The sequence below is a fragment of the Lupinus angustifolius genome, chromosome LG20 (genome assembly GCF_001865875.1).
Source record: "Lupinus angustifolius cultivar Tanjil chromosome LG20, LupAngTanjil_v1.0, whole genome shotgun sequence".
Classification (NCBI taxonomy): Eukaryota; Viridiplantae; Streptophyta; class Magnoliopsida; order Fabales; family Fabaceae; genus Lupinus; species Lupinus angustifolius.
In genome coordinates this window covers 12,544,262-12,559,994 of record NC_032028.1, presented here as the reverse complement: position 1 = coordinate 12,559,994, position 15,733 = coordinate 12,544,262, and the positions used below count along the sequence as shown (strand labels likewise).

General features: G+C 33.6%; 1 protein-coding gene across 2 annotated transcripts; it reads right to left on the bottom strand.

The window, feature by feature from the left end:
* LOC109336454 (DEAD-box ATP-dependent RNA helicase 37-like) lies at positions 8,191-14,879 on the bottom strand. 2 transcript variants are annotated; one of them, XM_019573063.1, is made up of 7 exons: positions 14,686-14,878; positions 13,545-14,360; positions 13,336-13,419; positions 11,089-11,331; positions 10,174-10,341; positions 9,916-10,029; positions 8,191-8,755 (listed from the first exon to the last, which is right to left on the bottom strand). In XM_019573063.1, the coding sequence occupies exons 2-7, from the start codon at positions 14,259-14,261 to the stop codon at positions 8,273-8,275; spliced, it is 1,809 nt and encodes a 602-aa protein (XP_019428608.1). In that variant the 5' UTR covers positions 14,262-14,360; positions 14,686-14,878; the 3' UTR covers positions 8,191-8,272. The 2 variants fall into 2 exon arrangements, with proteins under 2 accessions (XP_019428608.1, XP_019428609.1); XM_019573064.1 differs by having other exon boundaries at positions 8,273-8,755; positions 13,545-14,337; positions 14,686-14,879.

Below are 15,733 nucleotides of genomic sequence, written 5' to 3'. Positions count from 1 at the left end.
TATATATATATATATATATATTTTGAGTGATTTATGGTTCAATAATGCCCCTATGAATAAGCGTTTTTGAATGTGCCTTCCACTTGCATACACTCAACTACATACTAAAACAATTTATATATTTTATTATTTTATTGTTCTGATTTTAAAAGATTCAGCAACATTTCTTTCATTAAGCGTTGTTGTATGTCACGGATGGATAGATTCAACAACACTCTCTACAAGGAGCATTGTGGAATCCTTGATTCTCAACAATCCCAAGTTCACTCACTCGACACTGAAACTCATTTACTCTCATTCAACCTCAAAATCATTGAACAAGAAAATCACATTCAACACCAAAAATCATTCACTCATTCAACCTCAAAATCATTCAACACCGAAAACCATTCACTCATTCAACCTCAAAATCATCATCCTGAAAATCATTCAATGTCGAATTTGAAACTCATTCACTCATTCAATACCGAATTAAAAGTGAGTTTTCCTTATAAATATTTGCCTTTTTTAAGTACATGAATTGATAGTGAGTTCACTCATTTAGCTTGTATTGAGTTAGGATTTCATCTTTCACCTTATTACATGAGTTAAGGTTTTCCTTAATAATGTATTTGTTATGCTTGGTGAACTTAACTCCAAGCTTTTAGGGATTTATGTTGACCATATTTTTTTGTCAATTCCTTTCTAGAAAATGGATGAAGATACATTTTTCCAGAAAGTATTGATTAAAAATGGATGGGTGCAAATCGAATGATGAAAGAGTATGAAGATGGAGTTAAAACATTTATTATTTTTGGAATTGAGAAATTTGAAAACCTTAATAGAATTGTGTCCTTATTTAAAATGTTGTTAATCCAACCGAAGTTACATCAAACAAGTTAAAAGTTCACTTAGTGTTTCATGGTATCGACCAGAGTTACACATATTGGACAAGACATGGTGAGAAAAGACATGTGTAGGATTATGCTCAGATGCATATGAAAGAAATCAACACCAATTCATATGAAAGCGATCGTTTTGACAAAATGGCAAATGTTGTCGAAGAGAATTTTCAGGGTTATCCGGAGATGTTTCAGCGATTGAAAAGTGATGCTGAGAAATCATTATATGATGGTTGTACTAAATTCATGATATTGGCAGTAGTGTCAAGGATGTATAAGTTGAAATTTGTTATTGGATGGAGTGATAAGTGTTTCACAAACCTACTTGCACTTCTGAAGGATATGTTGCCAGATGATAATGTGCTACCTTCTCGAACCTATGATGCTAAACAAATTTATGCTCCATTGGCATGGACTACAATAGGATACAAGCTTATGAAAATGATTGCATCTTATTTTTTTAATGAGTATGTTTCATTAAAGTTTTGTCCTAAATGTAATGCATCGCAATATAAGAAGGAAGACTCAATTCCCAAAAAGGTTGTATGATATTTTCCCATCAAATCAAGATTTAAGCTTATGTTCAACAATAAAAAAGATGCAAAGAATTTGACATGACATGATGATGAAAGAATTAAATATGGCAAGCTTCAGCATCCTGCAGATTCTCCTCAATGGAGAAAATTTGATTATGACTATCCTAGTTTTGGTCAAGAATCAAGAAATCTATGCCTTGCATTATCAACTGAAGGTTCAAAGTAGCTCCCACAGTATATGGCCAGTGATGTTGGTGATATACAACCTACCTCATTCTCTATACATGAAGCGCAAATATGTGATGTTATCAATGTTAATTTCTGGACCTAAACAACCAGAGAATGACATAGACATATATTTGGCTCCATTAATTGAAGACTTGAAGCAAATTTGGGAGATAAGTATATATGTATATGACGTGTATAGGGAAGAAAGGTTCAACTTGAGGGCTTTGTTGTTCGACATAATTAGTGATTTCCCTACATATTGTAATATGTCAGGATATAGTACAAAAGGGCATTTTGTGTGTCCTGTATGTGATGAAAATACTCATTCCATGAGGTTGGAACACTATAAGAAGAATGTCTTTCTTGATCATCGTAGATTTTTTCATTCAGATCATCACTATCAACGTTGGAGAAAATCATTTGATGGAAACAATGAAGAAAGTCATGCTCCTTTGGAATTGACGGGTGACCAATTATTTTAGAAGCTAAGTGGTTTGAATAATAACTTTGGTAAACCTTTCGCGAGAGAAATGGTCACAAATGGGTGGAAGAAAAGGCCAATCTTCTTTGAATTTCCATATTGGAGCTCATTATATGTAAGACATTTCTTTGACGTTCTGCATATTGAAAAACATGTTTTTAAAAGTCTCTTTGGTACCTTACTCAATAATCCTGGTAAGACCAAAGATAGTTTGAATGCAAGATTGGACTTGGTTAGTATGGGAATAAGAAAGGAATTGGGTTCGATAATGAAGTGAAAACATACATACCTACCTACAGTAGCTTATACTTTGTCAAGGAATGATAAAATAGAATTTTATAAATTTTTCATGGTGTTAAAGTTCTAGAGGGTTAATCTTCCAACATTCGGAACCTCGTATCAATGAAAGACCTCCAGTTAATAGGTCTTTAGTCTCGTGATTGTCATGTAATCATGGAGCATTTCTTACCTATTGACATACGGTCCATTCTCCCTAAAAAAGTGCGAGGAACCATAACTAAGTTATGCTTCTTCTTCAAGGAAATTTGTACCAAAGTGGTTGACCTAGGGAAATTACCTACATTGCCAAGACAAATTATTTTCACTTTGTGTGAGCTTGAGATGTACTTCTCACCTTCTTTTTGACATAACGGTTCATCTAAACATTCATCTTGTTCGAGAGACAAGACTATGTGGTCCTTCCTATATGAGATGGATGTACTCTTTTGAGCTTATATGAAGATATTAAAAGGGTATGTGAAAAACCGATCAAGACTTTAGGATTGTATTTTTGAGCGATATACTGTTGAAGAAGCTCTTGATTTTTGTTTTGGATACCTTGTTGATGGTAATTTCATAGGCATTCAAAAGTCTCGGTATGCAAAAAGAGCATTTGGTGAAGGGATTACTGGGAAACAAATATTGACTATATCAAGAGCCGAATTAGAGCAAGAACACTTATATGATTTACATAGTGCCGACGAGGTTGAGCTATATGTTGAAAGATACAAGGAGATGCTTAGGAATTCTAACCCAAGTAAGAATGAAAATTGGATTTCCAGATAGCATAATCAGTATTTCATAAAGTGGCTAAGAAATCACATTGTTGAGGAGTTGAATATAAATGCACATTCGGTTCCTGAAATATTGAAATGGTTAGTCAATGGTCCAATTATTCATGTCTTATCCTACACTGGTTACCTAATTAATGGGTTCATATTTTATAAGAAAAAACAAGATGATCAAAGTAAAATGCAAAATAGTGGTGTGACTATTGTTGCTTGAACTTTACATATGTCAAGTGTCAAAGATAGAAACCCAATATATGTAATTATGTCATACTTTGGGGTCATTGAACAAATATGAGAATTGGATTACACAATATTTCGGTTGCTGGTTATTTGTTATATGTGGGTTGATAACAACAATGACTTTTGAGTTGATGAGTTAGGGTTAATGCATATAGATCTTAATAGACCAGGATATAAAGATGAACCATTTATTCTAGCATCACAGGCTCAACACGTATTCTATGTTAATGACATCAGGTGATATGAAATGGTTCATTGTTCTTTTGACTAATAAAATAATCGTCAATAATATTGATGACCAAGAACATGAAGATATTGATGTTGAAGATGATCTTTTTTTGCATTTCATACATCACAGTCGCGTGAGAGCGGACCAACTACAGATGATGATTTATATACAAGATATGATCATAATGACGGGCTTTGGTTAAATTAATATGTTCCTCCAAAAAAGGATGATACAAGCCAAAAAAACCATCAAAGAAAAGGAAAAAATATAACAAAGTTTTGTTTGTTTGTAATTTTTAGATATTATACTCATATTATTTGAATTGTTTGTAATTTTATCTACATCTCTGATAATTGGCATGATATATTGTTTATTTGTAATTTGTATTATATTTATGTTAATAATACAAACATTTGGATATACACTACTATTGAGAATATATAAATATATGCAGGTACTAATGTGTGCAATAATCAACGGCGCGCATACTATGGGGAGCTATAGTAAGCGTTGTTGAATGTATAACATACAATAATGCTCATTATAGAGAGCGATTTTGAATGTATAGCATACATCAACACTCTCTATAAGGAGCATTGTTGTGTGTGATACATACAACAATGCTCTCTATAAGAGTGTTGTTAATGTATCACATATAATAGCATTCTATGTATGTGGTGTTATTATAATTACAGTGTGCAACAATGCTCCATGTTGTTGGTGTTGTTATATGTATAATATATATATAAAAGTGTTCGCTAGAGGAGGCTTTATTGCATGTATGACATATAACAGCACTCATGTCAGCGTTGTTGAGTCATACTGACTTTCTACTACGCTCATATATATAGCAATCGAAAGCGCTGTTAAATCCCAAAATGAGCACTATTGAATTATAACTCTGCCGTAGTGATAGAATATTTTTGGCTTTAAGGTCATATTGGACTCTCTTTCTATCTTTATTGGTCCATGATGTGATACTGAGATGGCAACTAAGAGGGGGTGAATTAGTTGTTTAAAAACTATGACATATTTTTCTGAAAAATTCAAGAGTTAATAGTAGGGGAAAAGTTATACATAAAATATCAAGTAAATTTAAGGAGTTAAGGGAGAAGAGAGTACTCAGAGATTTTATATTGGTTCACCTTCTTGTCCACCGAAGGCTACGTCTAGTACTCGTGTAGCACAAGAGATTTCTTCACTAGATATTAAGAGTAGCAATTACAAATTCTCACCATGAGATTTCCTTGTAACTTACTCACTCTCTAATACCTATATCACTCTTTGGAAAACAACCTTTCCAAGTGACTCTATCCCCTTTCTTATCACACCCTTGTGAAAGAAAGTAATTCAACAAATTGAATGAAGAAAACTTTAACTATGGCAAGGATTGCCTTTACAAGATTTGAAACTATGAACTCTTGAAATCCAATAACCCTTTATACACACATAATAATAATGCTCAGAAGGTTTGAATATTTTTGTAAAACCACACTTGAAGCAACTTCAGAAAATATAATCTGAAAGTTAAGAACAAGTTGCAAAAAGTGCAGAACAAGTATTTTAGAAAAGTTTAGATTGTGCATATGAGTTATGTTTTTTGAATTATGAGTTTCAATGTCTCTAAATAGGATTTCCAATCACCCATAACACCTCTATGAAAAGGTATGAATTGATTGGAATGAAACCATTTCTTTTGGGGTGAAAGTTGTGTAGTTTGAATCTGAAAACTGGTGCAACAACTCTCAGTAGTCGATTACCTAATCGACATAATCGATTACCCAAACAGTCTGTCCAACTGAGTAATTGATTTTCACAGATTGTAATCGATTATTCACAGGTTGTAATCGATTACCCAAATGTTCTGTCCAATAGAATAATTGTTTACAATATTGTGTAATCGGATACTCAAAAGGGTGTAATCGATTACCCTGATCAATTTTTGTTGGATAACTCATTTCTCACTCATGTAAATTATTACTTAGTTCTGGTAACCTGTTACTTAGTCATAGTAACCTGTTACTTAGATCTAGTAACCTGTTACACAGTATTTTGAAAATTGTTTTCATTTATATGGAGTTTTCAATTTTCTTTTAAAATGCTTTTGAACATTACTACTATTTGTATATAATAGAGTATAAGGATATAAGTACCTAAAGACTTATATTCTTAATCTTTGAAGTTTTATCTTCATTATCTTCATAAGTATTTTTCCTTTTCTTCTTTATGTGATGTTGGTGTCTTCATCAAAATCGTGCCAAGGTCAGGAGCAAGATCTTCTTCACACATGAATATTTAGGCTTGGGTTGTTTAATCTCATTAACAACCATGCATGGAATATATAGACCTAGTTCCATATATCTAACTCTAGGGATTCTATGAAAATTCTTATTCTGATTTTCCATAATTCATAATATTCTTCAATGAAACTCGAAGATTTATTAATATCAGAACCTTCACCTATAAATGACTTAGAGACCATCCGAAATGTTAGGATCAATGGATTAAATTATCCAACCTTTGCTCTAGTGCCAGTTGTAAGTCTATATGTAAAATAAGAGGAGGTAAATTAGTTTTCTAGTTTTTATGCATTTAATGCATATTTTTGCTACTTTAGAAAAGTGTAAGATTTAGAGATGTAGTGAAATATTAGGTATGCAAAAATCAAATACATAAATATAAAGGAGTAGGGAAAAGATACACACCGCAATTACCATGGTTCACCTTCTTGTCCACCAAAAGTTGCATCTTGTCCTCTTGCAAACCACAAGAGATTTTACTATATGATGAATGTCAATCTTTACAAAACTTACTCTAAGACTTTATCTCGGATTACATTCACCAATTTAGAAGCACACCACTTCTAAATTCTCACTATTTCCATTCATCACAATCAATGGTGAATTTGTAGAAAATTTTAATGAAGAACTTGTGTCTAGGGATAAGGATTGATATAAAATTACAATGCTTTGTAAGATAAGATGACAAACTAATAGGGGCTAAATTAGTTTTCTAAGATTTTTGCTCGAGATGTATGTTACGTTATTATGCAGGTTTGAAACTCGCCAAATGAAAATAGAGTCAATAAATGAAAGGATGGGACATAATTTTCAATTTTGTCTTCAATCGAATTTCTTCTCACTAAACAAAATAGGCTGGCTGGTTGAGTAACATACAATGCACTAAGAGAGAATTGGTGGGAATTTGATTGAATTTGTATGCAAATTGGCTAGCTAAACTCATTTTACTTAGCAAACTTGACACAACTATAACAGGTCATAGTTTATGCATTACTAGTTGTGCAAATGTGTAGAAACTAAGCAAAGACGAGGCAATCCACTTAGCGAATTTATTTTCGCTAACCAAATTTAATCAATTTTTATTTTTGGAAATTATTTATATCTCTCAAAGAAAATTGTCATAGATTTCTTGGATCTTGGTTTGGAACAATTACTCTAAAAATTTAAAATTTTCCACAATTCTTTTTTACGAAATCAAGGTGTTACAATCTTCAGCAATTGGAAAAATCAAGATGCTAAGATTGTGACACTGGCGAAAAAATTGCATCATAACAAGCCCTTTGAGACGTCAAACTACAAAAAGCAAGGAAACATGGAATTCTGAAAAGAACCCCGAGAAGAACCAACCCTTCCAAGAAACAAGACTAAAGTCCCCAAAGAATGCATAAGAGAAATATGTAGCCAACAAACAGATGAAACACCAGTAACGAAAAGATTCAATATTCTCTTATGCCTCATTTGGTTGAGGTGAGTATGAAAGGAGAGAAAGTGAGAATAGTTTGCAAATTTCTCCTTTGGTTGTGGAATGAAAATTTTGGTGGGTTGTTGTCCTCAAATACGAAAGTGAGTTAAGAGAATAAAAACTCATAAATGAGTAAACTACCTCCACCAATTTCACACTATCATATACATGATACATGTACAAAATACATGATTGTGGATTTCTAACCATTAAATTCCCTCATGTAACTCTTTATGTGACATTTTTGTTTGATATATTTAAACTACTTTGAAAGTATAATTAATATTTACTTTCAAATTTTTTAAATAAATACTAATTTATTTACATAATTTAAAATCAAATACATTTTTATAATTAAAATTTAAAAAATAAAGTTAGTATATAATTATTTACAAGGGTAAATATTAAAAGAAAAACTCATTTTTTCTTCTCTTTCTCTCTTGTTTCTCTTCTACCAAACAACTCTAAAACTCAACTCTATTTCTTTTTTCCTTTCTACTCATAATCTTTCTATTCATCTTCTCTAGCATTTTCTTCTCCAAACCAAACAAAGAATAAATCTAAAATATGGTTCTAAGGCCTCAAATGCAACACGATCACATGTTTGGACAACATGGTTGCCTGATTCTTGCTTCACTTCTAAACAAATAAGACAACCCAAATCCTCCCACAAGTTGCCCATAGTTTAAGTCCAATATGAGACCCTTAGATATGACAAGATTTCCTGGAGTATGGAATGCATGAATTCAGGCAAATCATGGTCGAGAAGAAAAAACATGTCATCATTAAAATCTGAAATTTATATACACAAACGTGAGGATGAATATTAGCCATGGGACAATAATCTAATCCCAAGCACTAGTCACACCTTGACCATACCCTCCACTATAATTGGCAGGAACCCCATACCCACCTGTTCCACCATTGTAATCTGCTCCTTTATTAAATGAGCCCTCCTTCCTAAAATCGCGGCCACCATAACGGGCTCCTCCCCCTGACCGCCTGTTTCTGTTGCCACCACCGTAAGAAGCCCTTGCTGCATAACGTGTGAGCCAAACAGGTACTTCTTGATTTGCCTCTTGCATCAGATCAGCCAATGGTTTGGCCATGGACAAATTACTGTCATTGAAGAAGGCTGTTGCTAACCCCACTTTCCCAGCTCGCCCTGTTCTTCCTATCCGATGCACATAATCATCAATGTCATTCGGAAGATCAAAATTTACCACATGTGCTACCCGTGGAATGTCAAGGCCACGTGCTGCAACATCTGTGGCCACTAAAATTGGTGTGTTTCCACTCTTGAATGACCTCAATGCTAGTTCTCTTTCCTGCATACAGAATCATTACATTGTCCACATTAATTTTCATTAGTACACAGACCAAATGAAACATATTCAAGGACAACTTTTTGTTCAGAGTTCTAACTAACATAATACCTGGGAAAGCTTTTTCTAAACTGTAATCCTATTTCAAAAAGAAGTTTCAGAGAGACTTTAAGAAAAAATAATAAACAACAACAGAACCTTATCCTGCATGGAGGGGTTGGCTACATTGATCAAATGATATCACGAGGTTTTGCCTAACACTCACTATATTTGTCCTGGTCATTGAGATTCAACGAAGTTTTTATAACAATTGTCGACTGCCTAAAACAACTAATTTTTTTTATCCAGGCTTGGGACATGCTTTGTATAGATTTGCAACATAGGCAAATCCTAAGAACTATTTCAACTAGCAGCTGCCAAACAGACAAATTCAAGGCATACGAAAAGTTGGAGCAAAATAATATCAGAGTTACCAACAATAAAAACAAATTTTGAAAAAACATTGTACCAAAAAAATAACAAAAGAGAGAACCAGAAAAGTTCAAGCATGGATTCTAAATGAAAGAGCACATTATATGTACTAGAAGAGTGACCTGTGCTGCAGGTATGCCAGGAAAACTAATATTTAATTAAATGACAGCATAAAAAGTTTTCCACCTTTATAAATTCAAATATTGAATAGAATACTTTGAAATTGCAATATGTTAAAAGAAAGTTAGAAAGTTCCTTAGGTAGTTGAGCAAAGAGCTGGATCTTCATGGTTAATTTGAAATTTCTCATTTAATTATAGTGAAAGCTAAAGACTAGGTTTATGGAAGAGTAAAAAGTGGATATCAAATGTTGACCCTCTTTATATAGTAGTAGAAGTAGAGATTAACAGGGATGGGAGGTGCCAAAATTTGATTTTTAACTTTTTTTTTGGGAGACAAATTGAGCTGCTAAAACTTTAAAATCCCTTTAGAGTCTCATCTCATGGACATTTAGAACTTCAAACGCAATTCAAACTCTGATTAACTAAATTTATTTGGACTAAATTAATTCAAGCCCCTGACCACCACAAGAAACAACAAGGAATCTTAAAACAAAGAAGTAATTTGCATGGAACCATATAACTGATATGTTTTACATTTAAATATAAATTTCAATTAGCTATGTGGACTTACTTGCTGTGTTCTGTCACCATGAATGCTAGTTGCAGGAAATCCATTAACACACAAGCAGTGCTCCAATGCATCAGCTCCTTTCTTTGTTTCCACAAAAACTAATGTCAGACATTGCTGCAAAAACCACGAAAAAATTATTAACAGATACATGTATATGATAAATCCACAGATCAAGGTAACCTACCAGTGCAGCCTAATTTTTAAAAATTAGTTAATTTCACAAGTCCAAATCTGAATTTCGCTATCTAGACACATTACCTTGCCATTACTTTCATTTTCCCTCTGAGCATGGAGAAGGTCCATGAGGTGGCTTCTCTTGTCTGACTCAAGCACATATTCTACTCTTTGAGAAATTAGATCAGTACTTGAACCAACCCTTCCAACAGCCAGAAACACGTAATTTGAAAGAAAATCTGATGCAAGCCCCTGCATTAAAGTGAAAATTTCAAAAGGGAGGTTCATGTCTAATACATAACCCAGTTTTTCAGTCATTGTAAATTTATAATCATTATTGCTTTGCGTAGCTAAAAGAAAATTATATGTAGTTCCCCAATGCAACATGACTAATGAGTATTTTTTGGAGTTTCCTATCTTACTTAGAAGTCATTGTCCTCATGATAAAGTGTCAATAACTCATTTGAAAGTCAATGCATGTCTGTGCCAATGCATGTCCGTGCCAATGCATGTCCGTGCCAATGCATGTCCGTGCCAATGCAAGACTTTCCAAAATGTTATCAATATTTTAATCATGTGAAAGACAAAGTGATAGAACAAACTTTGCTCCCAATCAAATGCTGTCTGTCTTCTTTTCCCACTTTCCTATCTGTCATTATTGGGGTAGTCTACTGTAATTATTAAGCTTTAGTTACTCAACCACCTCATTCAAGGGAGTTGCAATTTTTGTGAGTGAAAACAAGACTTCCTCTGCCCATTTCAAATTATAGAAACAACCAATGATTTTCTTGTAAAAACTGCTGTTTAAAGTGGATCTAAAAGGTGGCTTTAAAAACACAGGAAAAAAAGGTGAGTTCAGGTTTTGACAAAAAACTGAATATTTTAACTCACTCCCCAAATTAATTTCCTTTGTATAACAACGCTTTTGAGCTGTTAGGAGGGAAAAATTCGCAAGCAAAAAATAGTAAATTTGAGAATCTGAGTATCATAACAAGATACCTGTATCTCTTTGGGAAATGTGGCACTAAACAGCAAAGTCTGTCTCATGCCAGGAGGAGGCATGTCCATCTGTTCAACTATCTTTCTTATTTGAGGCTCAAAACCCATATCCAGCATCCGATCTGCCTCATCAAGAGCCAAATATCTTATCATTTGCAGTGACACCCTAGCCCTCTCAAGCAAATCCACCAATCGTCCTGGAGTTGCTACCAGAATATCAACTCCTCTCTCCAGCTCCCGCAACTGAACAATGCAGCATTACCTAATTAAAAAAGTGCATATCCAAACTACACAGCAAAGTGTACAAAGGCCAAAAGTGACCTATAAGCATAACGGAGGAATGCATAGATTACAAATATATCGTATTACAACCAACCAGCAGCAGCAGATGTTGTCTTACTATGCTAACAAGCTACATTCTAACAGCTACTTATAAGCCAAACATAAAGTGCATTAAGAAGTTAATACACAACATTTTCAGTCCTCATTTACTTGTTCACAAATAAAAATATTACAACATGTATTTAGAAGTACAAAAAGACTTGCAAATGATTGTCATTGTGTTAAAATGGAGGGTTTTAGGTAGGGAAGAAGGAAGAGAAAATAGAGAATTAAAATAATCTAAGATTGATATTAATCTGATATGTCGATATTATTCACAAGTACAAAAGATTGGTCCTATTTATAGGCTAATAGGTAAGGGAAATTTTATCTGCAAACCAATTCAGCGTGTAATGTTTCTTGGGATTAAATGTTCGACGGTAAAAAACCAACAAGAGAATAAATTCAATGTAGCACAGCTAAGAATGTTGCGTTAGATGAGTTACACGCTAGACAATATAGGATCATGGGGATTAGAAATGAATTCATTAGAGAGAAAGTTGATGTAACACCTATTGTAAAAATGACAGTATCTCACTTTAGGTGGTTTAGGTACGCATGGAGAAGACTAGTAGAACCCTCGGTAAGATGAGTAGATCAAATGGAGGATAGCCCAATTACTAAAGGTAGGAAATACAATTAAGAAGGATTTAGGTGTAAATGATTTTTCTATTGATATGACTTATGACAGGACATTATGGCATCATGATCCATATAGCCAACCTCACTTACTGGAAAAGGTTTGACTGATTTTGTTGATGCATTTATAAGCACAAATCAAGGAACTATCTTTGAAGCACTAATGAAAAGTTCCATTATTTTTTAAATAAAACCGATCAAATAGTTGACAAAGATATCAAACTCACTCTAAAAAGCTAGGTTGATAAGAGATTAAGAGGGGAGAGCCTACATTGAACTGTGAAAACACATCACTCTGAAACAGTAGTTATATAGTGAACACAAGACATAAAAGAGAAATACAAGCATAATTAACTACTTAAGTATTTATTTATTTGGTTAATTTTTGTTTATTCTAGCATGCCTCTCACAAAGAACTCCTGCTCTCTGACTCCACTATTACATAACTCTCAAACTCTGAACCTCATATAAGCATGTGGCTCTTCATCAGAATAAATGCAATCTTGATAGGTATGTGAGTTAGTCTAATTAACATGAGATGCATTCACATAAAACATAACATGGTAAACTAGGACGAGAGCATGGCCAAAGCAGACATAAGTAGCAATATAAAATGAAAAAGTAGGCACACATTCAACTTATCGCTGGAATTGAGCATGAGATACTATACATTCCTCCCCGTTAGTCCTTGCTTATTCTTCATAAGAGATAACTTCAAAGAATAATTAAAAAAAAAATATGCTCACCAGCACCATCGCAATACTATCAATCTGCTGGAATGAAATGAAGTTACATAAAATGGGTTATCAGTTCATGAATGTTATCATTAGGTGGTCGGAAACCATCATCCATCGGCTAATCCTTTTTCTAGAGCATATAACTGGGGAAAAGGACAGATGATACCGAGTCTCTTCCGGATTTCCATGTTCAGAATCTCATAACATATTTTGCCCTGTCCACTTCAATAAAACCTCCTCCATTCTTGAAATTGGAAATGGCATGAAGCTCATTTAATAAGTTTTCTCTTCCTTACTAAAACTCAAAAAGAAATATATGACAATTTCTCGAGTCTCCACATGTAAAAACATTGCACGCATTGGCATAAACTCCAATTTCAAGGAGGTGATGGTAAGTAAAACAATCAAAACAAATTATATAGTAGCAAGCAACAACGTCAACACCATAATAAATAAATAACTCGGAGTGCTTTAACATCAGTGGGGTTACCTGTTGGTTGATTGGTGCTCCTCCATAAGCAACTACCACCTTGACACCAGTTTGATAAGAAAACTTTTTGGCCTCATCATGTATCTTTAAAATAAGGAAAACAAACCAGAATGAAAATTTTGCAGTTTTTTAGCATAAAGAAAGATAGTCACATATATATCATGAAGACAGTGGAAAGTAAAAACTCAAAATTAAAATCAGAATTGCACCTGGCATGAAAGCTCCCGAGTAGGGGAGAGGATAAGCGCCATAGGGAAAGCAGTTCGGGCTACACGTGGTCTTTGAACACACTGCTCCCTCATGATTCCACTTATAATAGGAAAGCAAAAGGCAGCTGTCTTTCCAGACCCTGTCTGAGCACATGCCATCAAATCTCTCCCCGCGAGAGAAATCGGTATGGCATACCTCTGAACCGGAGTTGGTTTGACATACTTGCACCTCTGTATGTTTTGATTCAACGCCTCACCCAAGTCTATTTCCGCGAATGTATTTACAGGTGGAGGCACATTACCCCCACTAGTCTCCACAGGGATATCATCATAAGCATCAAAGTTAATCCCTGTGTTTTCTTGCTCATGGGAAAATTGATCCACAGGTTCATCATTCTCAAAAGGGTTCACCTCACGCCTTCCACGGTCCCTCCCTACCCCTCTACCATTCCAGCCACCGCCACCACCACCGGTCTGAACATTAGAACCATATCCCTGCTGCCCGAGATCAGGCTTAGAGGAAATACCCCCATGAAAACCAGCAGCCAGACTGCCATAATTCCCACGATCACTACCCCCCAATGAAGACAAGTAGGATGTTGCAGCAGCTGGGGGTTCTGAAGACAAAGTCCGGTTGCGAAGATGTGGAGGAAGATAAGCCGGCCGTGCAGAGGCATTGGCTGAATGGTCAGCAGAATCAGCCCATGAAGTTGTCATAGTTGCAGAAATTTCGACTTTGCAAATGCTGAACAAAACTTATGCTTCCCAATCCACAATACTCCTCTGGCGTATGCTTTATTATACAATCACAATTAGCTAAGCAAAAAACAAAGTTAAAGTCAAAAGGATTACAAAAAATTTCAAAAAGTGATCATAGAATGAAACGAATAATAATCCATTGTATGCTAATCGAGATCGTAAAAGAAAATTCAAAATGACTAGAAATCCGAAAATCCAGCAAAGTAAAACCACAAATCGTCAAATACCATTAAAATAAATAATAATTATCTGAAAATTGAGGATAATGATCTATAGAAACTTACATTCTACAAACAAATAGATCAAAGAAAGAAAAAAAACGATATGTGTGAAAACAACAATCGATTCAGATTAACGAAGAAACAAAGCAAAAGAAGCAAACCTGAATGAACGGATACGAGAGAAAATTTTGAAAAGATTGAGACACACCCTTAAGAAGAAATCCGTACGTTTTTTTCAAATGGAGATTTTCTAAGTTGAATAAAGAGTTACTTATTTTCACTTTATGTTTTTTGTTCCTGGTTTTGATTAAAAATATCTAAAATGAATCTACTGGTGAAAAAACGAGGTAGCGTGTGAATGTTCTATTATAGAACTCACTCTTGCCATTTTTGTTTCCGTTCTAGTTTCCAATATAGCATTTTCTTTTTTCTTCTGTTTTTTTCCCTCCCGTTACCACCTAAATCTAAATAAGTAAGTACTTCATAAGATTTTTAACATCTGTCCATGGCACATGTAATCTTCAACATGTATTTCATATATTAAATGCATATTTAGTAACGCTTAACTTTTTTAGATTTTGCTCATTTTTTAAAGAAAAAAAAAAAAAGGAGAAGTTCACACGATTTTCTTAAACTTTATTTATTTTACAAGTAAATATTATGAAATATTTTTTATTTCAAATTAATACTTAAATTTTAACTATTAGTAAAATTGATCTTTACATGCATCCTATTTTAAATTACTAGCATTTAAAAATTCTCACAATTTTTTCTTAAATATTAACTGACACAATTGCTCCTAATATTATTCATGAAAGAACTTAAAAGATAAAATTCGGAATCCCAAAAATATAATTTTTTAATAAACTAAGCTGCTGAGTGAACTCTTAATTGATCCATTGCTTATAATAGTAAACCCATTGCCTTACTGATTTTGTTTTTAAGGTTTAAATTCACAGCATTCAAACATTCCTTATTTTTTGGGTACATATTCAAACAATGCTTATAAAGAACTCATCTAATATTTAATTCCAATTCTAATTTCAACAATAGTTAAATTTTAATGATCAATGACGAAGGAAAAACAATTTATGATATTTATTTGCAAAAGACATAAAATTTAAGAGAGTTTTGTAAAAAAATAAGCATAAAATGTAAACTATATATGCTTGACAACCAAATAACAGTATAAATTCCGTTTTTTTTAAA

Excerpts from the sequence above, each read along its gene's own strand:
- LOC109336454 (XM_019573064.1), bottom strand. The coding sequence starts at position 14,261 with ATGACAACTTCATGGGCTGATTCTGCTGACCATTCAGCCAATGCCTCT. Across the intron at positions 11,332-13,335 it reads GAGCACCAATCAACCAACAG|TTGCGGGAGCTGGAGAGAGG; the intron begins GTAACCCCACTG and ends TGCATTGTTCAG. Across the intron at positions 8,756-9,915 it reads ATGGTGACAGAACACAGCAA|GAAAGAGAACTAGCATTGAG; the intron begins GTAAGTCCACAT and ends TTCTGTATGCAG.